Source organism: Callorhinus ursinus, unplaced genomic scaffold (assembly GCF_003265705.2).
Source record: "Callorhinus ursinus isolate GAN/ISIS: 27379988/994484 unplaced genomic scaffold, GSC_fseal_2.0 scaffold30, whole genome shotgun sequence".
Classification (NCBI taxonomy): Eukaryota; Metazoa; Chordata; class Mammalia; order Carnivora; family Otariidae; genus Callorhinus; species Callorhinus ursinus.
In genome coordinates this window covers 17,025,504-17,052,788 of record NW_027397092.1, presented here as the reverse complement: position 1 = coordinate 17,052,788, position 27,285 = coordinate 17,025,504, and the positions used below count along the sequence as shown (strand labels likewise).

Sequence of the window (27,285 nt, the reverse complement as noted above, 5' to 3'; positions counted from 1 at the left end):
CTATTCATGATAGCTAAAAGGTAGAAACCACCTAAAGGTCCATCAGTTGATGAAAGGATAAAAAAAAAAAAAAGGTGATGTTATCCATACAGATTATTTGCCATAAAAAGCAAAAAAGTACTAATACGTGCTACAATGTGAATGAACCTAGAAAACCTTATGTTAAAGAGGTCAGACACAAATGAAGCAAAACACATAGTTATAATGCCATTTATATGAAACATCCAGAATAGGTAAATTCATAGAGATAAAAAAAAAAAAAAAGTAGTGGTTGCCAGGTCCAAGATGCAAGAGAACTGCTTAATGGTTATGAAGTTTTATTTTGGAGTGATGAAAACATTTTGTCACTAGATGGAGGTGGTCACTGCACAACAATGTGAATGTACTAAAAATGCCTGTCTTTCACTTTAAAATGATATGTGAGAGCACCTGGGTGGCTCAGTTGGTTAAAGCATCCGCCTTCAGCTCGGGTCATGATCCCAGCGTCCTGGGATCGAGTCCCCCGTGGGGGTCCCCTGCCCAGTAGGGAGCCTGCTTCTCCCTCTCCCCTGCTCATGCTCTCTCTGGCCATCTCTCTCTCTTTCTCTCTCTCTCAAATAAGTAAAAAAATCTTCTAAAAATAATAACAAAAATATAAATAAAATGATATGTGAATTTTACCTCAAAAGTTAATTAGAAAAAAGGCTTCAATGTCAGAAAAATCCAGTTTCATTAGTTAAAAAAAAAGAGTGCTGGTGACCATTATAGACTATATGAAGACTGTAAACTAGAGCACAGGATATGACAGCTTTGCACAACTGTTTTAAAAAAAAAGAGCACACACGTTTTCAGTTTTTAAAAAGTACAAGCTACTTACAAGTGTCTACTTGGTTCTGATTATCACAAAACATTCCACTAACAATTTCTGAGGGACACACTGGTACTCGCCTACCCCCAGTCTCCCTAACAAATACACACACAACTCCTGCTTAATAAGAATGAAAATGCTCACTTTCAAGTGGAGAGGAAAGAGGACTACAAATGTGGTTACTAGGCACATTAATATAATTCCAATTCCATCTCAATTTTTTGAAGGTAACTGAGGCCATACTTCCCCAAACAAGTCATCAATTGGGCCTAAATTTTTACCAGTAGAGTTCACATCCTAAAGAACTTATCACTCTCATCATCCAAGCAACCCAACAGACAACAGTAACATTCTGGGTGTTTCTGAGGATAGCCATGAAATTTCAATTACCCAGAATTCCTACAGCACTGTACAAAGAGAGCTATTGCCCACAAGTGACCCTGAACTACCCAAGAACACCAATTTCTGAATCAACAACTCAATCAAATTCAATACTATTCAGCACTAAAGCACCTTGCCCTGATTTTTTTAAAACTACTAACTCACATGTAATACATGCACCTGTCAACTTACTGGAATAATCAGAACAAAAAGATTAGTCTACAATATTAGAATAATCAAACCAAACTTCACATAAAAAGCAGGATCCTGAATGGTCTCTAATTTTTACCTACAGAAGGTATCTTTATAGCAACCATGATAATTTCAACATTTAACTAAATAAATGGAGAAAAATCACAGTTCAGTTTAACATCAAAATACTGGTCTGGTTACCTATTCATAGTCCCAGATACATCAACATCATTCATAAAACATTCGATGCTCAAAGGGAGGTCTGAAGCATTTGCACTCATCAATTTCTTGAGTTTCTCACACTCTTGAGACAGTCGTAATAATGCACGGATTTTAGATTTTATGTCTAGTTTGTATTTCTTCCCAAATTCTTCACAGAAGTGATTTACTAACACCTCATCAAATTTTCTGCCTCCCAGTGTTGTGTCAAATGCAGTGGCCAGAACCTTAGGAAAAAAGATGATAATTAATTCAAAAATAACCCAATCAATTTAATATTTTATCATGATATATATTTAACTGGTAAATTACAAGTGGGCACATTAAGGTTGAAACAAGGCAATGCTGTACCTGTCATTTTATCACTGTGAAAAGAGACACTATAATTCCCAATTTATAGATGATGGCTACAGGCTCAGACAGGTCAGATAATCTGCAGGTCACAAAGCTAGTATGTGGCAGAAGTGCAATTCAAAACCCAATCCCCTCAATTCCAAAATCCAAGGCCTTTCTACTACACTCATCTGACTGCAAACTGAAATTACCTATCCAAGGCCAAATGCACTAACATGTCATTACACCGTTCTGGTCTTAGCGCTGTCACAAAACTATGAATAATACCAAAACCCTACCTCGATGCAGTTTACTACCAGGAAACATTCTAGAAGCTTAATTCACGGCGACTTGTAGAAGTCCATTAGTTTTGATTATCCATTACCCAAATCTCGAGCAGATTAGAAGCAAACTAGATCTAATCCAATTCAATAATAGAAGGTAGGCTAAATAAATGATTACATTCTTTTTTATTTTATTTTTTTAAAGATTTTATTTATTTATTCATGAGATACATAGAAATAGGAAGAGGCAGAGGGAGAAGCAGGCTCCCTGCAGAGCAGGGAACCCAATGCGGGACTCAATCCCAGGACCATCATGACCTAAGCCGAAGACAGATGCTTAACCGATTGAGTCACCCAGGTTACCCAATGATTACATTCTTATGAAAAAATAAAATCAATAAAAACCAATTTCTTCAAAGATGTTAATTGTCATGGGGAAATCTTAATATATTAACTGAAAAAAAAAAATAGGACACAGAACTGATTATAGACTAATTGTTTTCTTCAAAACACTAAAATGAAATACAGCATCCTGTTCATAGCAGTAACATTGTGAATGCTTTTTCTTTCCATATAAATGTCTTCCAAGCTGGGAGTTTCATAATGAGTATTTGTGGAATTAAATTTTAATTATAGTTGCAAAACTGACAGATGACAGGAGATAATAAAGGACAATTTTGGTGGGGGGGAAAAAAGGCAACTAATCACAAATATGTATCACTTTGACCCAAAGCCAAAGCTAAATTATGGCCAGTAGCTTCTGTTTAAAAAGGTGAGGTGTGCCTGGGTGGCTTAGTCAGTTAAGCATCTATCTGCCTTCGGCTCAGGTCATGATCCCAGGGTCCTGGGATGGAGCCCCACATCGTGCTCCTTGCTCAGTAGGGAGCCTGCTTTTCCCTCTCTCTCTCTCTCTGCCTGCTGCTCCCCCTGGTTGTGCGCTCTGTCAAATAAACAAAATATTAAAAAAGGAAAAAAAAAAGCCCTAGAAACAATATAAATCAGAACATAAAGTGAAACCAAGTCTAGTTTTCAAAATAAAAGGACTGTAACAAATAGGGTCTCAAAATGCCCTCCAAACCTAAAGAATACTTATTTTAAGACAGTCCCTCCCCACCAATCCCCAAATTTGAAGGAGAAAGGCAACTGAAACCTTGGCACAGAGAACCCTGATACATGACCCTAGTAACTACAGCACTCAAAAACTCATTGGTTCTTAAGCAAATTGTAGATAAAATTGGCTAGAGAACTGATACTATATCCCATTGGGTAACTGGCATATACCGGCAAATTCAAATGTGACCATGTTGACTCTCTGGCCTTCCTTGCCTTCAACAGTGCTAGCCTTCTCTGTGTAAAAGTGCTTTCTCCAGAGTTCGAAGATTTCCAGAAATCTAGAATATCACTCTCAATCTGGTTTCTTTTTGGCCATCCAAGTTTTAGTCCCCACACTCTTTTCCCAGAACACTCAAAACCTTAAGATCAAGAATACAATACCTTTGTCATCTCTTCAATCCTCAGTGTAAAAAAATTCACAAAGGGACTACATGTTAAGGAATTGTAATAAGCCTGCAGGGTAAGCATTATATTCTGCAAATTATAGGTTCGAAAAATAAGGATCAGAAATCTTAAGAGCTTTTTCCTCAAGGTCTATGCTCTTTGCTTCACACCATGCCAACTCTTGATAAATTAGTCTCTACCCTACTTCTACATACCTAGTTCTAGTTTAGATGGCTCATACCAAGCTTCCATTAATGAAACAAAATTCTTTAAGTTATTTTTTCAACTGTCTCCCATAAGTTCCTCATTACCATACACTTGTAATAAAGTTTTCCAGAAATAATATACTTACTTTAAGTTTTCCTCTATTAAACGCACATACAGAAACTTGATAAGAAGAATGCCCCATGTCTACAAAAACTACATTTCGTGGTTTCTCTTCTAGGGCAGGAAGATCTTGCTTATAGATTCCATAGGCAAGAGCAACTAGTAAGAAAACAATGAAATTCAATGTAACATTATCATGTAAATAGTACATTTAAAATTCACTTTAAGTAAAAAAAAAATTATACAGTGAATAGGACTGCATCACATGCTATGTTTTACAAAAAATCAAATTGTTCATATGCTTTGCATAATTTATTCATGAGGAACAGTTACTTCAAAGAATTAAATGCTGACATTCACTTAGACCTCCTTAACGTTTACAATTTCTAATTCCAATGACTTCGGCAATTTTTCCCAACCAGTTCCCCCACTTTTCCAAACATATTTTCCAGGATTTCTTTCTTCTACACTTGCACCATCTCAACATTCCCACATATCTCTCCCTGAGATGTTGCTTTATACGTTACATCCCATTAAAGGGCTGGAGAAAAGGTTGATCTTTAAACTGACACACTGTGAACGCACAATACTGTGTTATTTTCCAAACGAGGATGTGATTATGTACCAATGTAAGTGCTACTATGTGGATAAAGAAAAAGCATTGGTCAGATGAATTCTTTATGTGTGACACAGTATCCAAAAACACTATGGCACATAGGTGTAAGTGCTGCAAGCAAAATAAAGAACAAGAAACCCGAGTTTTAAAAGATGGCAGAACCTTCAAGATTCACCAAGTCACAGATGCTAACAGTCCCTGTTACCTGCAGTTGTTTCATTCATTAATCGCAGACAATTAAGGCCAGCAATTTGTGTTGCATCCATCACTGATCGTCTTTCTGCATCAGTATAGAAACAAGGAACCTACAAAAAAAGTGAAAGTTTCCTATATTAGGGAGTCTTCAGTTAAAATACACCTCCCAAAACACAGTAAAGTCTAGAAATGCCCTCAAATACCTACAGCAATTTATTCCTTATATGATCAAGGAGGTATTTCAAACCAGTAGGGAAAAGTTAGAATATTCATTAAGTAGTGTTGGAACAAATGGATAACCATACAGAGAAAAAATTAGGTACCATCCCTACTGCACACCTCATACGAAAATATATTTCAAATCAAAGATTCAACAGTTAAAAAAAAGATGAGTACCAGAAGGAAAGGGGGTCTTTACCATCAGAGGGAAGAAATTCTGTAAATATAACACAAAATACAGAAGAAAAAAAGGAGGAGAAAAGATCAATATATCTGAATAGCAATGTAACAGGACAGATGGTAACTACACTTGTGGAGAACAGAGCATAATGTATGAACTTGTCAAATCACTAAGGTGTACACCTGAAACTAATGTAACATTGTATGTCAACTATAAACAAAACAATTTTTATAAAGATTAACATATTTGACTCATAAAAATTCTAATGACCAAATGAAGAAAATATCTGCGACTCATAACATAAAAGAGTAGAGCTAATCTAGTATATATGAGGAACTACGAATCAAAATGTAGACCCATAAACTCAAAATGAGCAAAGAATAGGAATGGTTTACAGAAAAGAAATACAGAAGGGCTCTTAAATTAAAAATGTTCTCAACTTCACATAAAAAATAAAACATTAAAATCACACCTTTTTTTTTAAGATTTTATTTATTCATTTGACAGAGACACAGCGAGAGGGAACACAGCAGGGGGAGTGGAAGAGGGAGAAGCACACTTCCCACTGGGCAGGGAGCCTGACGTGGTGCTTGATCCCAGGACCCCGGGGTTAATGACCTGAGCCGAAGGCAGACGCTTAACAACTGAGCCACCCAGGCGCCCCTTGCAAACTTTGATAGCATCATTCACCTATTAGAGAATCAGCTAACACCCCAATAAGCTGTGCTGGTGAGAATGCCGTCCAAGTTCTCTTATACCCTGCAAGTAAAAGTGTGAGTACGAATTCTTTAAAAGGCAATTAAACAAATTACAAATACACGGGACACCTGGGAGGCTCAGACGGTTAAGCATCTGCTTTCGGCTAAGCTCAGGTCATGATGCCAGGGTCCTGGGATCAAGTCCTGATTCGGGCTCCTTACTCAGAGGGCAGTCTGCTTCTCCCTCTGCTTGTGCTCTCTCAATCTGACAAATAAGTAAATAAAATCTTTAAAAAAAAAATTACAAATACACATATCCTCTGTCCTAGCAATTATACTTCTAGGATTCTAACCCACAAATCCTACAAACTTACCACATAAGAGCAAAATCTTTTTTTTTTTAAGATTTATTTATTTATTTGAGAGAGAGATAGAGAGCACGAGAGGGAAGAGGGTCAGAGGGAGAAGCAGACTCCCTGCCGAGCAGGGAGCCCGATGTGAGACTCGATCCCAGGACTCCAGGATCATGACCTGAGCCGAAGGCAGTCGCTTAACCAACTGAGCCACCCAGGCGCCCACATACAAGCAAAATCTTATCTGTTCAAGTTTATTCACAGCAAAAAAAATTTTTTAATTCTTTATAATTTAAAAAAAAAACTGAAAGGGCGCACCTGGGTGGCTCAGTCAGTTTACCGTCTGACTCTTGATTTCGGCTCAGGTCATGATCTCAGGGTCGTGGGATCGAGCCCCATGTTGGGCTCTGTACTCAGCAGGGAGTCGGCCCGAGATTCTCTCTCCCTCTGCCCCTCCCCCCCCGTTCCCATGCACGCTGTCTCTCAAATAAATCTTCAAAAACTAAAATATGTAGATTTTTTAAAAAAAGGAAGCAACTACAGGTCCAACAAAAACAGACTGACTAGGGGCGCCTGGGTGGCTCAGTCGTTAAGCGTCTGCCTTCGGCTCAGGTCATGGTCCCAGGGTCCCGGGATCGAGCCCCACATCGGGCTCCCTGCTCAGCGGGAGGCTTGCTTCTCCCTCTCCCACTCCTCCTGCTTGTGTTCCCTCTCTCACTATCTCCGTCAAATAAATAAATAAAATCTTAAAAAAAAAAACAGACTGAAGAGATTTCAGTACATGCATAACTGGAATATTCTGCAGCCGCTGAAAAGAATGAAGCCCTTCTTTACCACTAAGGAAGATACAGAAGATAAAATGTCTAAAATTTATCAAAAGAAAAATGAAACTAAAAAAGGATATATATATATACATATCTACTTGGGTACACAAAAATCTCTGGAAAGATGTGTGACCAAGTAATAAAACTCCTAACATCTGGGAAGAAAAAGTCTAGGTAAGCAGAGGGTGCCGAAGCTTCCCATACACACATTTCATTTTTGAACACCAGGGCTACTATTACCTTTCCAAAAAAAAATAAAGTTTATGTTTTAACAATATCAACTCATAAATAAAGCAAAATATGCCCAAGCTCCATTTATATAGCAATTAGATATACCACAATAGCAAGAACTAGGGCAGTGAATGTGCAGCAGAGTTTGTACAGGGGCCAGAGCCGACTATCCTTAGAAAGGCCTGATGAAAAGGTTAGTTCTCTCCCAGCATAGAGGAACTTAAGTGATAAAGAGGTCACTAAATTAAAGAAAAATCTCCCCAAAAGACAAGAGTGGCTCACTACAGCTAAACTGTCTGTACAACATAATTTATGCTACATAGCTACTTTCCTTCTGGGAGTCTAGAATTTTGGTATGGATTAGGCACAAGGTGCCTATATGACTGACCTCCAGTTAGAAACCCTGGACTCCTAGGCTCAGGCAGAACTTGGCTGGTGTTCGGTATGTCATGTGTTATCACAACTTGCCACTAGAAGAATTAAGTGCACCCAGTATGACTCCCCTGGAAGGGGACTCTTAGAAGTTTGTGCCTGGTTTCCTCCAGAAACTGCCCTTGTGCCTTTCCCTTTGTTGATTCTGCTTTGTATCCTTTCATTGTAATAAATCTTAGCCATGGGTATGGCTATATGGTGAGTTCTACAGATTCTAGCAAGTCACTGAAATTCAGTACAGTCTTGAGGACCCCTAATACATGAGTTAATACAACACCTTTTAACTTGATCTCAAAAGCTGGAAAAGCCACTCGGGCATTCTGCCATTGTACGTACATAAATTTCACTTCTATACTGAGAACTGAGACTCAAAGTTAGGGCCCTAGGTGGGGGAAATGGGTACAAATCTGAAAATGTAAGGGAAAGACAAATGAATCTAAGAAACGCAGTGCCTGCATTGAATATGAGCTCTTAAGTAGTACTTTTATTCTTTGCATCCCTGGAATACAGCACACAACCATAATCCAATTCTTCCTGACAAATGTCAGTTCTACTGTACTCGTTAGCCAAGAACCAAGAAATCTATCAGACAACAGACTGCAGAGTAAAAGTCACCTAACAGCCCTTGCTTTGCTGATGAATACACCAATACGAAGACAAAAGAGAACACAGAACTAAGATATTAATATAACAACTACAGAATGAGGAGATTCAGTTGCAAAGCCAATACAACCACCCAAATTTCAACAGTTCCTAAGGACTCCATCAGGCTTCCATCTTTTTTTTTTTTTTTTTTTAAAGATTTTATTTATTTGAGAGAGAATGAGAGACAGAGAGCATGAGAGGGAAGAGGGTCAGAGGGAGAAGCAGACTCCCCGCTGAGCAGGGAGCCTGATGCGGGACTCGATCCCGGGACTCCAGGATCATGACCTGAGCCGAAGGCAGTTGCTTAACCAACTGAGCCACCCAGGTGCCCCAGGCTTCCATCTTAACAGGAATATGCAAAAGACAAGATTAGTCTAGTGCCGCCCTGCCTTTAGTTCTAAATACAGGGCAAGCAAAAATAAAATACAGACACTGAAATGAAGAAAATAACATTTCTAATTGTGAATATTCAAATTCAACAAACAAGTGGCTATCACGTGCCAGGCCCTCTGCAAGGTGCTAAAAGGAATCCAGGGGTAAGTGGGCTTTGAGGTAAGCCTTCAAATAGGAAAAACAGAGAAGAGCTGAGTAAAAACGAGGGGGAAGAAAAGAATACTCAAGAAAATGAAGACTAGGGCGCCTGGGTGGCTCAGTCGTTACGCATCTGCCATCGGCTCAGGTCATGATCCCAGGGTCCTGGGATCGAGCCCCGCATCGGGCTCCCTGCTCGGCAGGAAGCCTGCTTCTCCCTCTTCCATTCCCCCTGCTTGTGTTCCCTCTCTCGCTGTCAAAAAATAAATAAATCTTAAAAAAAAGAGAGAGAGAGAAAATGAAGACTAGTTTGATAAATTCTTTTTTTTTTTAAAGATTTTATTTATTTATTTGAGAGAGAGAGAATGAGAGATAGAGAGCACGAGAGGGAAGAGGGTCAGAGGGAGAAGCAGACTCCCTGCTGAGCAGGGAGCCCGAGGTGGGACTCGATCCCGGGACTCCAGGATCATGACCTGAGCCGAAGGCAGTCGCTTAACCAACTGAGCCACCCAAGCGCCCTGGTTTGATAAATTCTTAAAATAATCTCTATAACCAAAGGCAAAAAGCAATTTTATTTGCAACTGACAAAATTCTTCTCTGCTTCTTTTTTTTTTTTTTAAAGATTTTATTTATTTATTTGAGAGAGAGAGAGAGAGAACGAGAGAGAGAGCACATGAGAGGGGGGAGGGTCAAGGGAGAAGCAGACTCCCCGTCGAGCAGGGAGCCTGATGCGGGACTCGATCCAGGGACTCCAGGATCATGACCTGAGCCGAAGGCAGTCGCTCAACCAACTGAGCCACCCAGGCGCCCTTCTTCTCTGCTTCTTAAGTCCCCAGTAAAACGCAGGGATCAAACTCACCGAAACAACACAGTCCACAACAGGCTTCTTAAGAACACTTTCTGCTGTCTCCTTCAGTTTGGACAAAAGCATGGCAGTCACCTGCTCTGTAGTAAAACTTCGCTCTTCCTCCATATATTTCACCTACAATAAAACAACAAAAGGATCTAGACTTATTCCAGTTTTTCATGACCTAAAAGCCTAAAATGAGCAATTTTCTCCCTCATCAATGGATCATTATCTCAAGAAGGAACTGAAGAACACTAGTCTGAGAAGCAAAAACAACTTGACGGTCACTTTTAGCTTTTTAACATGTTTGTCAAATATGAATACCTGCAGATAAGGACCATTATGTAAACAGTATGCTGTGACCACCAACAAAAGCTCAGATCACCTGTGCAGAAGCAAACTGGGAGCACTCACCATGGCCCAACACTGCACCTCCATAAAGAGGTCTCGTGGTGGACACTCTGCCACCTGGAATACTATGTGGGTTTTACTTTGTTTACTGTGTTGACTTTATGATCATTTCCAAAATTAGGATCCAATGTAGCCTGAGGTCATAGTTTCTGTCAGTTTGTTTACTGCTGTAGGCCCAAGACTTAGGACAAACCAGACACAATAAATACTTAAATTAAAGGATAAATGAATAAAGCTTCAAGATACCCTACCCTGCATAAAAGTGTGCAACTTGGAAAAGGGCTACAAACTTGAAATGCTGAAAAGACTGGCTAGGACAAACCCCATCCCACATGCCCATAGTCCTCAAATACAGTCCACACCTGAAAACATAACTCTCTTCTTTCAGCCGCTGCTCCAAGTGAACCTTAACACCACCTTCTCCTAAACTCTTCGCTCCCCAGGCCAATCCTAATTTATTCTGGTGCACAATCTAGTAGTCCCTTACTTTAATGCACGATCAACATGGGAGAGCTCCCCTCCCCGTGAGCCTCTTCTTCCTGGCTATCTGCTGAATTCTTAGTCTATTGCTCCACTCCTGTACTTGGATCCACTTATTCCCTGGATCTTCTCCCTAGTCTCTTCCTCCTTTGGCTCTCGCAATGCTTTAGACTAAATCTGCCAATACCTAATCCTATTTCTTTCCTGACTGTAAGTATCCTCCATCTACTCACACCCTTTTTCCCTCCCGTGTACTCCAGATTTATCCCTTACCAGCCATTCAAACTGTTCTCAGATTATTGCCACAGATATCCTAAGTAAACCCAGTCAGTGATCATTCTTCCATTACCAGAATTCTTCACTTTTAAATTCTTCACTTCTAAATTCAATTAAGTTCTCAATAACACAACTCATTACCTTCTTCTCACAATTCTCATCATCTCTTGGATTTTGAGTCTGGTCCCACAATCTGACTGCTCCAACTGCGATATCTCAAACACCAAATCTCCCCTTGCTGAACTCAGTTGCCTCTTTTGTAGGATCAGTTCACTGCACGCTGCACAAACTCTTCTAGATGTCCCAGAGATATCAAAGACTAAATTGCCTTTTCCCCAAAAGAACAACACCTCTTTCCAATCTAAGTCCTATTGCCAAGAGTATGACCATACATCTGCTTAGTGACTTTAAAGTGTTAAGTTCTTTGCTTGGTATTCCAAGAGTCGTTCACGAAAATCACACCAGAAAGACTGCTCCATCAGTAAACAATACAAGCAGCAATGGCAATGTTAACTTCAAACCACCACTACCCATCTGTCCAACCCATTTTAACAGCGCCACCTATCGCTCCCAGTCAAAATACAGAGCATTCAAAAAAGGCCAAATGGTCTTTCCTACCAAAATCTTCTCCTAAACACTTGTTAACATTTTCACTACAACTTGAACTCAGAATGGTACAGAGATATATCGACCTAATATAATAAAACACCGTATTTTAATCCTAAACCATCACTTTGAGACCTTACCTTTATACCTGTTAATCCAGTGGGCAGCTGCACAATGTCATATGCAAGGTTAGATTTTTCTGATTCCACAAATGGATCAGAGAATGCTCGGCCATGGAATCTTTTAAATCCTTGGACTGTGTTCTTTGCATTAGAAATTACCTAAAGAGGAAGAACATCAGAATCAGAGTGAAAAGATTAAGAGCAATTAAATTAGGGGGGAAAAAATTCAACAGCCTCAGATTAAACTAGCATCATTTTAACTCCACAAGGTTTCCTTTCGAGTTTCATTTTCTTTAGCACTACACCTTTCTGTATGATGCCTGCTCACGTGTGAAGTGAGGAATAATGGCCTTGTACAGACCACAGGGGCAGGGATGGGCACAAGAGCCCAGCTTGTTCTACTTCTCCATGAAGATGGGGCACTGTTCATGTACGAAGGTATTCTTCTGTTCTTAAACTTCTAATTAACATTTACATAAAATGAGCTTTAACTTTTAAAAATTATAATTTGTGATTCAAACTCTCCAGGAGTCAATCTGGCAATATCAATTCAGAAATTCTAGTGAAAGAAACTTTACAGGAAAAAAAGAGGACAGTAATTACATAAAGATAAATGTACAAAGACAGTGACCAAATATTATTTACAATAGCAGAACACTGGAAACAGGCTGGATGGTTAATTAACAGGAGAATGGGTAAATAAATGATATATCCATACAGTGGGTAACATTATTTTAATAGGTTGGAAGACAAGTATCTATATGCTATGATCTCACTTTTGGAGTGGGGGAAGCATTTATTTCCGTAGAAAGAGTACAAAAGGTTATACGTTAAGATACTAACACTGATGTTTAGATAAAGGTAGTGCATGTAACTTCCAAATTTCTTTTACTTTTATAAGAACTGCAGAGCTCCTCTGCATCAGCTGTGTCATAAAGCACCTAGAAGTCTTTCATAAAACAATATTAGGCCCCCAAAATCGGGACCTACTTCAGAAGGCTGCCAAGCAGAAACTCAGTACCACAATAACTATGTTATTCTAGAACTAGGCAACCGGTTTAGTACAATAACTATTCTCAATAATGAAAGCAAGTTTAAAAACAAAAGAACTCACTGGAATTTTAGAAGACATTTCAAACTAACTCTGTACTTGCTATCTACTGCTTCCTAACAAATCTTTGACTTTCTGAAAATAAGATTATAAAACACCCAGTGTAATCAAAAATCAATGGGCTAAGCACCATTTTCTTAGGCTTTTTATTTATTTTTTTAGCAATCTCTACACCTAACATGGGGCTCAAACTCATAACCCCAAGATCAAGAGTCACATGCTCTTCCAACTGCACCAGCCAGGCACCCCTGGACTTTTATACTGTAGGCCCTGCCCAGTCCAGAAAAAGAGACAGTTATTCATTCTATATGGTGCTCCAGGCTGAACCATAAAAAGGTCAAATATGCAACTCCTTAATTTTACAGCAACCTCAGACACTCAAAGCAACAGAACTCTTGGGGTTCTGCTGCTCTGGTTACTTAGAAACCAACAAATAATGTTAGGTTCCTGACTTATAAAGTAAACACATAAATGTCAACTGTGCTTCTACGAGTACGCTTTCTTTCCTTGAGAACCTTGATTAAATTAAAGATCAAATCTACAAACAACAGTGACTCTCAGTATGCCTAAGATGAAAACCCCAAGAGACAGACTTTAAGGAACATATAAAATATAAAGGAATAAACAAGCCTTGCTTAAACAAAATCTGGACAAAATACATCCCAGTAGTTTGCATTAAATAAATGATACTGTTCATGCTATTTTATCTTTTTTTAAGTAGGGTCCACACCCAGCGTGGAGCCCAAAGTGGGGTTTGAACTCACAACCCTGAGATCAAGATCTGAGCTAGATCAAGAGTCAAAAGCTTAACCAACTAAGCCACCTAGGGGCCCCTGCTCATGCTATTTTAAAAAGCTATTTGCTTCTCACTCAAGCACACGAGACTAGGGATCAGGCCCTCTTTCTCAGCTGCTCACCTAGGTACTGCCGTATTAGGCAGATAATGGGCACTGAAATAGTTGAAGGGAAAGATGGACAAAGCAGAGAAATAAGTCATTTTAGAAAAAAAAAAAAAAACTCTACCTGGCTTTTAGCTGCTGCTCCAATTGAACGATTCTTAGGACCAAAAGAAATGCAAGCCCTAGGGGGAAAAAAAACATTTAAGCATCAAACCTTACTGCAACATTACATCCAACAGGATTACATCGCCATAGCAAGGAACTTTTCTGAGTCTTAGCTAAAAAGCCACATATCGTAAAAGCACACAGGAAGTCTACGATTTTGACCTCTCCATTGAGTAAAACTGTCCATGAGAATGCCTGGCCTCTTAGAAAAATGGGAGTCCTGTCATTTAGATGTTGAAGTACAAGTCTGATGTGTTAACCATTTGTCTAGAATACTACAGACAGGTGATCTAGCCAATCTCCACTATTCTCTTATTTTTCAAGTCTGGTGCTCAAAATCCCAATACAAAATAATGTACCCTCTTACCAATACATCAATTAAATGTTCTTGCTTTTTCAAACAGCTTATAACTTGACCTAGAAAATAGTCTAGAAACTATGAGAACTCTTGTCCAACTTTACCTATTAGTAAGAAATTTTCCAGCACTAGCTTCCAAGGACTCACAATTCTTTTAATTTCATTTTTTTTAGTAATCTCTACACCCAACCTGGGGCTCAAACTCACAACCCCAAAATCAAGAAGAGTCGCATGCTCCTCCCAACGGAGCCAGACAGGCGCCGCAAGGACTCACAATTTCCGACAATGAACTTCATTCCCCCTTATGAACACATTCTTCCAAATCACCAGTTCATACACTGCCTGCTAGTTTGATGTACTTGCAGCTTATTCTAGAAAGCAAAACTGAAATCTGCTCACAGGTATAACTACTTTAAAACACCATTTTTAAGCTTAAAAAGTCAGTTATATTGGAATTGATACTTTTACTAGCATGGTCCCTATGCTTCCCCATAGGTTTTTCATTCTAATTAATCCCTCTGGAGCCCTGCCCCACGTTCCCTCTACTCCCATGTATTTATCATCTCCCCTTCCAGTGGCTGCTTTCTTTCAAGCTAAAGATCTAATTCACCCCAAAGAACCCAAAATATCCTAAAAGACAAAACTAAATCCTAAACAGAGTTTATTTTCTCCCGAATCCAGTAAAACCTTCTCTTCTTCCTACTTTAATAACAGTAACTGCACAAATTGCTATGTGTATTATCTCATTAAATCTTCAAAAGTACCCCACCATCTTATCCCTCTTTTGTAGGAAAAAACTGAGTCCAAAAAGGTTTTAGTAAGTACATTTATCCAGTGTCTCACAATCTGGAAGCAATGGAGTCAAGACTCTAGACCATTTCCCCATACTTTACACTCTAGCTTTGGCCCTTTCTATCTGCCCTAGATCCCTAGTTCTTCCAATTTAGAGTAATAAGCTCTGGAGCCATAATGCCTAGGCCCAAAACTACATTAGATGATCTACTGAGAATTATTTTATTTAAATAAACTTACTAGCCCTGTGCAATCTGCCAGAATGCTAGGCCTCTCTGCGCCTCAGCGACCCTTTCCACCCAAATGGGTAAGAACCCCTGTGAGCCAATCTCCCAGAGCAGCTGCAAGTAGCTTTGCACTGTATAAATACGGCACAGTCTGGGATCTCATTAGATTTGCTCTGACCCCTAAACTCTACAGGCCCAAAATGTGCTGGAGCTAGCCTCTGAGAAACACAGGTAGTCAAGCTTAGCCTTTCTGCATATATATATACACACATACACACACATACCCCTACTCACTAAAATTTTTTTTAAATATTCTCAATACAAGTAAATGTCTCTCCTATCAAAGCTCATACTGCCCTTTAGGAAACTGCCAAACACAATCCTACCCACTCCTTTCACCCTCTCCATTCCAAAAAGACCTTCTAACCTAAGCCTAATGATTGGTAAACTCACATCTTTTCTAAAAGCCACCAGATCCCACCAACATCTCAATCCCAACATAATTACAAGGCAAAGTTATTTATCTTCCATTGTATCCTGCAGCCCCTTCTTCAAACCTTCATCTCATCAAAACAACTGCTGGCTCTAACAATAAAAACACTAATGTTCCCAAGCTTATTATATGTCCTGTGGAAAGTTAATTTTCTATTCTACCCAGTAACTCTGAAGCGGTCTTACTTGTAATTACCTTTCAAACAAAACCCGTAACCAACAAATAAAGCCCAGATGCCTTACTGTGGAACCTAAGGCCTTGTACCATCCCAATCCCAACCATACTTTCCACCTGCATCTCAGGCACAGTGAACCAACACAAGTTAGTCGTCCCATCTTTCTGCTTTGCTCAGACCACTTTGCCACCTGAAATGCTCTGGTCCTTCTATACCTCACTCATTCTCCAGCAGTATTACTCACTTTGTGAGGCCTTCCCAATGGCCCTCAAGTAAAACTCAAATCATTTTTATCTCTTAAAACTTACTAGAATTCGGGGCGCCTGGGTGGCTCGTCCTTAAGCGTCTGCCTTCGGCTCAGGTTGTGATCCCAGGGTCCTGGGATCAAGCCCCGTGTCAGGCTCCTTGTGCTCCCCGTTCAGCAGGAGGCCTGCTTCTCCCTCTCCCCCTCCCCGCTCCCCACTCCCCCTGCTTGTGTTCCCTCTCTCGCTGTGTCTCTGTCAAATAAATAAAATCTTTAAAAGAAAAAAAAACTTACTAGAATTGGATACAGAATGCCTCCATCTCAATGAACATTCTATCATACGGTGGCTGTAGGTAATATTCTCCCCTGAAGTCTGGTAATATTTTTACTTAGTTTTAAAATCTACATCTGCCTTAACAGTAATAAGAATTGCTTTGTACATCTTGAAAAGCTAAATAAAAGTTTGTCTCAGTTCAAATTATAACTGACCCTTGAACAACACTGATTTGAACTGTGGGGGTCCACTTATAACATGGATATTTTGTGATACGGTATTGTAAACGTACTTTCTCTTCCTCATTATAACATTTTTCTCTAGCTTACTTTATTATAAGAATATAGTATATAACACGTGTAACATACAAAATGTGTTAACCGTTTCTCTTGTCAGTAAGGCTGCCAGTCAACAGTACACTATGGTAATTAAGTTTTCAGTTAGTCAAGTTACACGTGGATTTTCGACTATGCAGAGGATTGTTACCCGTAACCCCAAAATTGTTCAAGAGTCAACTGTACTCATCCTTTTGTTGGCTCATATACGCACACACTACAGTTGCCACTTCTTACAAAATAATAGAGCATCACTACTGGAATGTCCCATCTTCAGCACCCGATATAGTGGGTAGACAAGGCTGCAGACAAGGCCCAACTCCTGCAAGTATGGGGAAGGGCCACACCTTCCTTACCCTATCATAAGAAAACATCAATATCCTATCACTACAAAGCAACTCTCACATTCTAAAAAAATTCTGTAACAGTATGCCTATTGTGCTGAAGAAAGAGATCCTTAGCATTTCCACTTGGCCATCAACTTTACTGATTTGAATACATGTGCAGTAAAAAGAGCTCAGACTGTAGAATCAGTATGGGTCTGTCCAAATCCCTTCTCTGCCTTTCTAGCTGTGTGAATTCTCTGTTGCTTAGTATCTCTGAAATTCTATCTGCTCAACTCTAACATGGGGAAAATTAGGGCACTGGCCTCAGCAGCAGAGGAGAGCAGGAGAAGGCCACGACAGTGGGAAGATGGTTCCTTCTCCTACCAACACACAGATCACTCTGATGAGAAGTCCAAGGATCATGCTAAAGAGAAAGGGGCCCCCACGGAGTGGAGCGAGAAGGATGGCAACAGGGATAAAACTCGGAAGAAGCAGAGCCCTAGCAGGGATGGCAGCAGCACCAGGTCCCGGTCCAGCTCTACCTCCAGCACCAGCACAGGCCTGAGCAATGCCTCAAGCTCCTCTTCTGTATCCAGCTGCTGGGGGAGTTCCAGCATGTCCTACAGCTCCAACTCCAGCAGCTCCTCTAGCTCAACCAGTACATCTGGGTGTTGACATGACAAAAGGTGGCATTCCAGCTCCAAATCCAAACCACCCAAAAGAGATGAAAAGTCCTTCCCCTAAACCAGCCAAGGTGTACATTGGGAGGCTCACTAGGAGTGTGGGCAAGGACCACATCAGGGAGATAGATATTCTCTTCTCCACCTCTGGGGAAATAAATAGGATTGGCATGCTTTTTTTTTTTTTTTTGGCATGCCTTTAAAAGGATGTCCCCCCCCATAAATAAATAAATGGGTGTCCCCCCATCTTTCCAAAGGCTAAACATACATGGAGTCAGAAGATCCAGATGAAGCCAAGAAGGTGAAGGACATGGGACAGAGGACAAATCGATGACCAGAAGGTCACTACTACCACTGTGCTGGCTCCAAGGCCTACGCCGCCCCCCACGCAATTTAGCCCTGCCAGGAAAATGCTGCCACCACCCCCCACGTGGCACCAGTCACCAGGGAGGATGAGATTGAGTTCCCAGAGCGGCAGTCCCTCTGGCTGCTGCTGCCACAGTAGCCACTGCAGCTCCAATTCCTCCTGATAAACAGAGCCACGGAAGCTCTGTGCCCTGTAACTTCTATTGCATCCACTTCACTTTGGTCACCTTTCTAGCCAAAGGAAGACTGGTAAGAAACAAATCCCTCTCCCAGGAAAGGTTTTGAAGAGAGTAACTGAGACATACTCTCTGAAAGCAAAGTTCCTGGAGTGTTACTGGGTTGGGGTTGTGCCTATAAAGATGCTCTCCAGTGTGCTGGCTAGAAAGCTCCCACATTTTCAGTTTCTGAGAGAGTCAATTTGGTAGCAAAGCCAGCAGGGACAAACAGGGTAGCAGTGTGGCCCAAGCCTACGGGTATGACTTTCATTTCCACAAATGACCGGGGGCTAGTCTGCCGGCCTGATCATGGCCTTGCTTGTTGGTCTTTTCCTGAGAGTGTCTCGGGAAAATGCAACTGCTGTTCCTGCTAGCCTGGCCCTGCTCCCCTGCCCCGTCCTCTTTCAACCTCTAGGATCAAACACCCCATGGTAGTTACCGAAAATGGTTCTATTTTTACATGTACTCTTGCACACACACCCACATCTCAGGTCTCCCTTTCTCTCTAAAATTGGCGAGCAAGTTGAGAGCTAGCTCTGCAAGGTCATCACGGACCCCTCTGTTGCAGCTGTTATTCATGGGGGTCTTGCCGGTTACCCTGGCAACACGGAACACTGCTTTTTTGGCTTTTATTGTACAGTCAGTACTAGCAATTGTTTGTTTTGAGTTTTATAAACTTCTAGCATTTTAGGCACTGTTGTGTTTATACTTTGTTGTGCAGACTGAAAGGACTATGTTGAATAAACCAAGGATTTGAATGCAGATCGGGAAAAAAATAAATAAAATGGGGGAAATTACAGCACCTACCTCATATACCTGCTGTAAAAATTAAATGTGTTGATCTTTTTTTTTTTTTTTTTTTTTTTTAGAGCGGGGTAGGCACAGAGGGAGAAGGAGAGAGAAGTCTTAAGCAGATTCCACACCCAGCACTGAGCCCAACGCAGTAGTAAGAATTGCTTTGAACATCTTGAAAAGCTAAAGAAAAGTTCAAATTATAGCTCAGACCTGACATCGTGACCTGAGGCGAAATCAAGAGTTGGACACTTAACCAACTGAGCCACCCAGGTGCCCGTGTCGATCCCCTTTTAAAGGGTTTATATCAGAAACTGGTGTGTCATAAATAGTAAAATACTAGTCATTATTATTGCTCCACTGAAGCCCTGGTTTGAGTTTCATACAAAAATATACCAACTAGTTTGCTATGAAAGTCCTGCTTCACCTTCTCAAGCTATCCATTAAAATCCAGTTATCTTCAAAATCATCTACCCATGAGGAATAAAAAGTCCTACTTTCATTCACAAAGAACTGAATGAGGGTCAATATGTCAAACAGCACAAATTGAAGGGTTTTTAAAAATAAAAGCTTACACAAAGAAACCTAATATTTAAATGTGAAGAAAGGCCAAAAGATGAAGTCAAATATTAGAGCCTGTTTTAGAACCTAGTCCAGTGCTTTCTAGTTAGTATAAGCTCTACGCAAAAAATTAGAAAACAGAAAGTATGACAAAGAAAAGAAACATCTGTAATTCCACAACCACCCCCCCCACCATGGACGGCCACCATTAGCATTTATCCTAAAAAAAAAATAAGCTAAATACCCTCAATTCAGTTTGTCTCTCCTCAACATACGATCTGAAAAATCTTCAGAGGCTGAATTATTCCACTAGGATTTTTACATGGAACAAGATATTAAAAAGAAACTTACCTACTACTCCCCACTCACCAGCAACTTCCAAAATTTGCACATAGCATGCATCCAATCTTTATCTATGGCAGGAAGCCTCTCTTCAACCAAGCAGGTCAAGCTCCCATATGCTGGGCAGTGTGCTTAGCAACCTAAACTTGATTTTCCCAAATACTCAGAGAAAAGAACTATTACTGTCCAATTTTATAAATGAAGATCTGATTCAAATCAAGTTAATGCATCCAGAAACTAACTGGTAAATATAAGCATCCAAGATTCAAAATCAGGACTACTGAACTCTAAATCCCATATATACCTATTTTTGTACTACCTGGCAAACCAATTAGATTCATTCCTACTTCTATACCTTCACTTAGACCATCCCAAACTTTGCATCCATGTATTTTAATCCTATGTGCTCAAGTCCCACCCCTGCCTTTCCTCGTCACTCCACCCGCACCAGTGTAACCTCTCCTCTGCACTGACACCTTAAGTCTGTACTTAATAACCCATCCATGACTATCCTTATTCTATTTACCACTGCTTTGTATCATTCACATTGCTCAACAGAATGGTTACATCTCTAGACAGCAGGAATCTTTATCTTCCACTTCCTCTCTATGCCACACAATTCCAAGTCAATGCTGCTAAAAAGAGACACTTGCTAACTGACTGGCACTACTTGTCCTCCACTCCCAAATACAGGTTGGTATTACAGGAAGTTAATTCAAATTAAGTTCAAGACTCCCCTGTTCTAATCGTTAAGCCCTAGAAATAATCATCTTTTTAGGCCAGAGAATAACACTGTTCTCCCTTTCATGGGTAAGAGATACTACTGACCAAATATTTATGCACATTCTAATGGGATGTTCTGAACAGCTGCAATGAACACAGATCCTTAAAAGGCACAGTTTCATGTTTATAAGAATGTGTACAACTGCTCTCGGGATATTTATAACAGCTGCTGCTCTAATTCTCTTTCTTAACCTATATAAGAAAACGAGTTTATCGGAGAACCCACAATAATATTGAGACTATCAAATAAAAGATTTAAGCAAAACTGGCATGGAAAAAATTACATTAGTCAGAGTATCCTCTGCTTATTGCCTTAGCCCTGAACTAGAAAGTACCCCAAAAAACTGACATCAAACAGACCGAACAACTCACACTTAATGATACACAGTTCCTAAAGCACAGCAAATTCTCCAATCAGTAAGATTTGCATATTAAAAGCTATAAATTATGAACCCTTCAAAGTTCAATAATTTTATTATCCCAACATACAGTCCATCAATGAGGAGGATTAATTTAAAAAATTTGTATTTTTTAGGTAGCAACAATACTAGAAAATACTTGGGCAATATCTACTGTGTCCGGCTTTATCTTAAACACTTTATATAGTTCCAGCCCATTATAATCTTCACAATGCCCAGTGAATCACTTATCTTCCTATTATAAATTAACCCCTTAAATTTGTATAAAGTATCCTGGCAACAATACTTTAAGAACATAGAGTTGGGGGCGCCTGGGTGGCTCAGTTGGTTAAGCGACTGCCTTCGGCTCAGCTCATGATCCTGGAGTCCCGGGATCGAGTCCCACATCGGGCTCCCTGCTCGGCGGGGAGTCTACTTCTCCCTCTGACCCTCTTCTCTCTCGTGCTATCTCTCATTCTCTCTCTCTCAAATAAATAAATAAAATCTTTAAAAAAAAAAAAAAGAACATAGAGTTGACCCTTGAACAATACAGGTTCGAGATGTGTGGGTCCACTTATGCATGGATTTTTCAATACAAAACAGTAGTATAAATGTATTTCCTGTTAAGATTTTAATAACATTTTTTCTCTAGCTTACTTTAAGAATACAGTATGGAATACATATACAGAGTATGTGTCACTCGACCATTTACACTATAAGTAAGGCTTCTGGTCAACAGTAGGCTACTAGTGGTTGAGTTTTTTGGAGTCTCAAGTTTTTATACACAGGTTTTCAACTGCACAGAAGTGAGTGCCCTAACCCCCACATTGATATACAGGGTCAACTGTATATTCTTTGCCCTAGCAAATTCACGTCTGGAACTCTGTCCAACAGAAATAAAAATATTAACAAGTAAATCCAAGCGTAAAAGACTACTGTTCAATTAACTATTCGTAATTACAAAAGTTAGAAATAACCTGTTTGGAAAAAAAAAAGTTTCAGCCATAATAAATATTACACATTTAAGAAGGTAGGTTCATTATTTACTGACTCTGAAAGAAGTCTAAAGTATACGTGAAAGAAAATTTACAAAATGTAGTATGATCCTATTTGTTTAAACATACCCACCCTCAACAATGTATGTTTGTAGAAGTCTGGAAAAAGGTACACAAGCATACACAGCAAACTGCAAATAATGAGAAGGACAAGAAACCTCAGCACTTTAGTGTTTTTATTGTTACAACAAATATCTGAAGTCAAGAAAAAAATGTTTTAATTTAGGAAACCCAATTAAGAACCTAATGACAAAGTTATGTCGATAAGTCCACAAATTTTGTATACAAGATTGTACTTCAGCTCTTAAATGATTCCAAGGAACTACTTTCATAACTTCTACAATTAAACATAGGAAGGAAAATGGTGTAAGCAATTTGAACTTTAGTTAACAAATCAACTTTCCTTTTCTTTGAATCCAAAAGCCTCAAGATCCTACTGCTGTACTTAGGTCTACACAACACGTAGAAACATTTATTTCATAGGAATACTTTTCTTGCACAAGTTAGGTATCAGATGTTAATCTTCCAGTTAACCAAAAAGTATGTACTTTCAGCTTTCGCTCTCTCAAGGGCAGCTAATAGACAATTTCATCTCTTCAAATTCCTAATATACTGTTTTATTAGGAACTAAGTCCATGAAAATAGTAATATAAACAATTCACACACAGAAATTAAGTAATTCATTTCTACCCTATAAATTCTTTTTGGAAAGTACGGCCCAATTCTTCAGTAATGTTTGGCATTTCATTAACATTTTCATTCCAAAGCTTTAAGGTTGTACCCTTTCTACTGTAATAATCCCACTAAAAATACGTTTCTCATCTTATTCCAAAGCCTATGATCAAATTCATCAACATGGATGCTCCTAAATTAAACCTCCAAAGTTTATCTCAAAGCCACCCACACTTCCCTCCCATGCTACTACACTAGTAGAGAACAACATCAACTCCCACATGGACTAAATACTGCCATAACCTAAGTAACACCCTGCCTCTTCTCTTCCCCTTCTCAGATAAATCCATTCTCCACGAAAAAAGATAAATCATTTTTTTAAAACTATGATCTTCTCAGGCAGCCAAGTCCGCCAAGCTCTTCTGAATGCCTCAGTCTTCCTCACTTGCTGTTCCTTCTGCCTTAATCAGCTCTTCCTTAGACCCACCCACCACTTCCATGTAAATTTCTACTCCTCCTCCAGGTCTCAACTTAAATGGCACTTCTTTAAGAGCACCTTTCATCTCCATCGTACATCCGATTTAAATTAGCACTCCCCGGTCATCGTATTCTGTACTATCCCATGTGGACCTTAACCAGGTAGTAATTACATGTTTGTTTAGCATCTGACTTTTTTCCACTGCCCATTCAATGATGGCAGGATCTTGCTTATTTGTTCAGAGTACCTCCCGTGCTTAGCACAGTGGCTGGCATATTGGAGGCACTCAGTAGTTGCTAAAATAAAGCAAGCCTGTATTTGGTGAAAAGTAAGAGTCTCTTCTGGACAAAAGTCAACCGGATCCTCAAAAACTGAATCCAAATACCGTTACAGCCACAATTTGAAATGAGGTACTTCCATCACAGCCAACCCTCCAGAAACTAAGTCTCATTTGCACTGTGACACTAAAGCAAACCCCCATCATAGTCTCTGTGTACCTGAAACAAAAATCCACTATTCCATAACTACTACAAAAATGAACTTTTCCATTCCCATATCCTACTTAGGAACTCCAAGAAAGAAATTTAAGCTAATCAAAATCATAGTTCAAAAATTACTTCAGTGTATGGTATCCCTAGAAGTTCCTGGAAAATATAAAACAGGGGGAAAACATAAAATCCCTTAAAGTATTTAAATAGTACTGTCTTATCACAATTATGTAATGTATCTGGTCACCCATCACCTAGTCATTGAGGCAAATTTAATTCCAATTTGAAAAGATTAAACTTTTTTTTATGGAATTCATGGTAAAACTGTTGTCTAAAAAAAAAATGGAACATTAACAGTCAAAGAAAAGACAGGAACACCGTTAGTTGCAATATTGGGAATTCTCTTCCCTTTGGATGGAAATTATGTTCAAATCTAGGCAGGAAAGGACCAAAAAGTTAAATGCCTGACTCGGTGCACCACCCTTTTTGATTTCTTGGGAAAGACTATCTTTACAAATGAAGAAAACTTGAATCTGGAGAGGAAGACGATATCAAAGGGAAAATTCATGCTTAAACACTCAAAAACAAACTTCAATGATTAAAAAAAAAAGCTCAGTATACAGTACCTTCTCTGGAATTACAAATTAGAACATAAAACCCACTATTAAAAACTACAAATACAGGGGGGACTGGGTGTGACAGCTAATGAGTACAGGATTTCTTTTGGACTGAGGAAAATGTTTTTAAATTGATTGTGGGGCATAGATGCAGTTTTGTGACTTCAGTAAGAAAATAGAACTGTACGCTTTAAATGGGTTAACTGTACATTCTGTGAATTCTCTCTCAGTGAAACTATAACCTAATTGAGAAAGGGACATCAAACCACGTTTTAGGATGAGATGGATTTTCAGGGAAGCGCCTGACCTAGGTCTAAAACAAGGGGCAAAAATTTTACAAGTGAAAGGGAAATGTTTTGAGTCTCTGGGCAGCAAAGATCACTGAGGGAGCAACCTCGTTTGGCTATCCAACTGCGAGAAGGGTGACCAAAGTTAGGGGGGAAAAATGGACCTTGGAACAGAAGCCCTTTAAGAGCCACGTGGCAAATAATGAGAACCTAGAAAATAAGAAGCTTCTTAAAAGATTCTGCCCCAAAAGAGGATAATGGATTGAAAAGTAGCTCTATAGTAAAAAGGAGGACTCTCTACCCAAGGAAAGACCTGAGTGAGTCATGATTTTTTTAGAGCTGTGTCTATACTGGTCCCTTAACTTACTATAGGTTCTCTAGACGTCAAAGTGAGCCCCTGAGTCATTCATTAACAATTGCGGCCAACACCCTGGTTGGAATGTATTAACTGTGAAAGTGAAACGCTGTTTGGTGTAGACGCGCAGAGAATGAAAGGAGAGAATGACCCAACATAGTTCAACATACTGAAAAAATGTGAAAAACCAACGTGAATGCAAACGTATCAAGACGTTGACTTTACTAAATACTTTTATGGTAGCTGTGCCTTCCATGCGGAGCCCGAGCCTCTGGTGCTCCGGCTCCCTCTCTTCCGGGTGCTGCCCCGCCCCCACTCACGTGGGATCCTGGCCGCTCCATCTTCAGACCGCCGGCAAACGCCAGGACCCATTTAATTCAGCTAACTTTCACTAAGCGCCTACTGTGTGCAAAGCTCCGAACTCTGTGGTAGGCTGAAGAAACGGCAGTACGCCCTGGGCCTGGACTCTGCCCTCTAAAAGAACTCGGTCCACTATACATCGCAGGCCTGCCTTCCCTCCAGCGCCTACCCATGCCCTCCGCTGATACGAATACCAGCTCAGAGCCTTCACTCAACCGGCAGGCCACTGGGAAAAGGTCTCGCCGCTGGCGCAGACCCTCACGGCGAGTCGCGACCACTAGTGACCTGACACCCAGCGGGGGTTCCTTACACACCGGACCCTCGGCTCGCAACCGAGGTGACTCCCCAGTTCGCGTTCCCCAAGCCGCAAGGGTCGCAGACCAGAACAAGCGCTACCTCCCCACCCCCCCCCCCCGTGCACGCGGCCGGACTGGCCCACACTCACGGCGTGCAGCGGTCGCTGTACTCATTAGCGATCGTCTCGATGCCGCCGGCGCGGGCCACAGCGACGTAGCAGCTCTGGAAGCCCAGGTCTATGCCCACCACCGACATGGCGCCGGCTACAGTTCGGGCTCGAGCCCAGGTCCGGCCGGCGAAACAGGACACGGACCCCGGCGGGGCTGGCGCGCGGAGTGCGGGCCGCGTGGACCGGGGGGCCGGGGCTAGCAGGGGACGTGAGGGAGTCCTCGCGGGAAGTCCCTGGGAAGGGAGCGGCAGCGGAGAGCGCTGCTCAGGCCGGCTCCGGCTCAGCGGCCGCAGATGGGGCGCCGGTAGCGGGGGCGGAGAAGATCTCGAAAGATCTCGTCGCGACGAGAGTAAAGCTGTAACGCGAGAACTGCGAAGGAAAGGAATGTTCTCGCGAGACCCCGGCTCAGACGCTTTTCCCTCTGAGGTTCCGCCCCTAATTACGACAAGAGTACGTCACGTCCAGGCAAGAAAACCTGGGAAGGGACCCAGCGGCTGAAAGATGGTTGGGAGGCCAATTGAGCCTGCGCACAGAACCTGCCGCAGCGACTCCCCACGGCGGCAAAAAGCAGTGGGGCCCCTCCCTTTCCAGAAGAAAGTAGGAGAGCCGGCTGGAGGCAATATACTGAAGAGGCGCCGTTGGCCTACTTCCGCCGGTTTTCTTTATCAAAGAAACTTCCGGTGATGGGCCCTCTCGCGCCAACTTTGTGTTAATCTTCGAAGTCCTGAGAGCCCTCCCCTCTGGTCCCTAGGGTACGTCCGCGGGTAGAGGACAAGGCCGCCCTTGGAATGTGGCCCTGAGGAGGGCCTTAGGTAGGGGCTCTCTCGAAGTCCCAGACAGCGCCCTCTCCGGCTGAGGGCAAGAATTCTCAGTCCCACCGCCGTGGGTTTTTTTTTCCCTCAGCCTTGCTTCGCCGTTCTCTAAGCCGCTCGCGTCCTTAGAGCCGACGGAGGGGCCAACATGACTTAAACCTTGAAATCCCCAACACGTTTCTAAGCACCTGTCCTGAGCTGAACGCAAAGAGACACAGGTGGATGACACGCTACCTAGGTCGCTTCAGACCGGCCAGTAAGTGACAGGCTTACTCGAAGCTATTGAACCTTAAACTTTAGGGCCCCTCACTTCCGGAGTGTTCCAGGAGCAAGCAGGAAGCCCGCTTGCCATCGGAAAGCATCTCTATGTAAGAAGAATTTATGATAAATTGAAATGGTCTCAGTGGGGGGG

At 41.0% G+C, this 27,285-nt stretch overlaps 1 protein-coding gene across 2 annotated transcripts in view; it reads right to left on the bottom strand.

Annotated features, from left to right (window-relative positions):
• Nucleotides 1–26,393, bottom strand: part of HSPA4 (heat shock protein family A (Hsp70) member 4) — a 48,064-nt gene extending 21,671 nt beyond the window's left edge. The window contains exons 1-7 of one of the 2 annotated variants that reach the window (XM_025860815.2): nucleotides 26,041–26,393; nucleotides 13,882–13,939; nucleotides 11,766–11,906; nucleotides 9,865–9,987; nucleotides 4,902–5,001; nucleotides 4,106–4,239; nucleotides 1,622–1,866 (exon numbers count right to left, since the gene is read on the bottom strand). In XM_025860815.2, the coding sequence (XP_025716600.1) occupies nucleotides 1,622–1,866; nucleotides 4,106–4,239; nucleotides 4,902–5,001; nucleotides 9,865–9,987; nucleotides 11,766–11,906; nucleotides 13,882–13,939; nucleotides 26,041–26,147 (908 nt within the window). In that variant the 5' untranslated portion in view covers nucleotides 26,148–26,393. The remainder of the gene's footprint in view (nucleotides 1–1,621; nucleotides 1,867–4,105; nucleotides 4,240–4,901; nucleotides 5,002–9,864; nucleotides 9,988–11,765; nucleotides 11,907–13,881; nucleotides 13,940–26,040) is intronic. The other variant, XM_073878667.1, reaches the window with a different exon arrangement.
• Nucleotides 26,394–27,285: the final 892 nt, after the last annotated feature.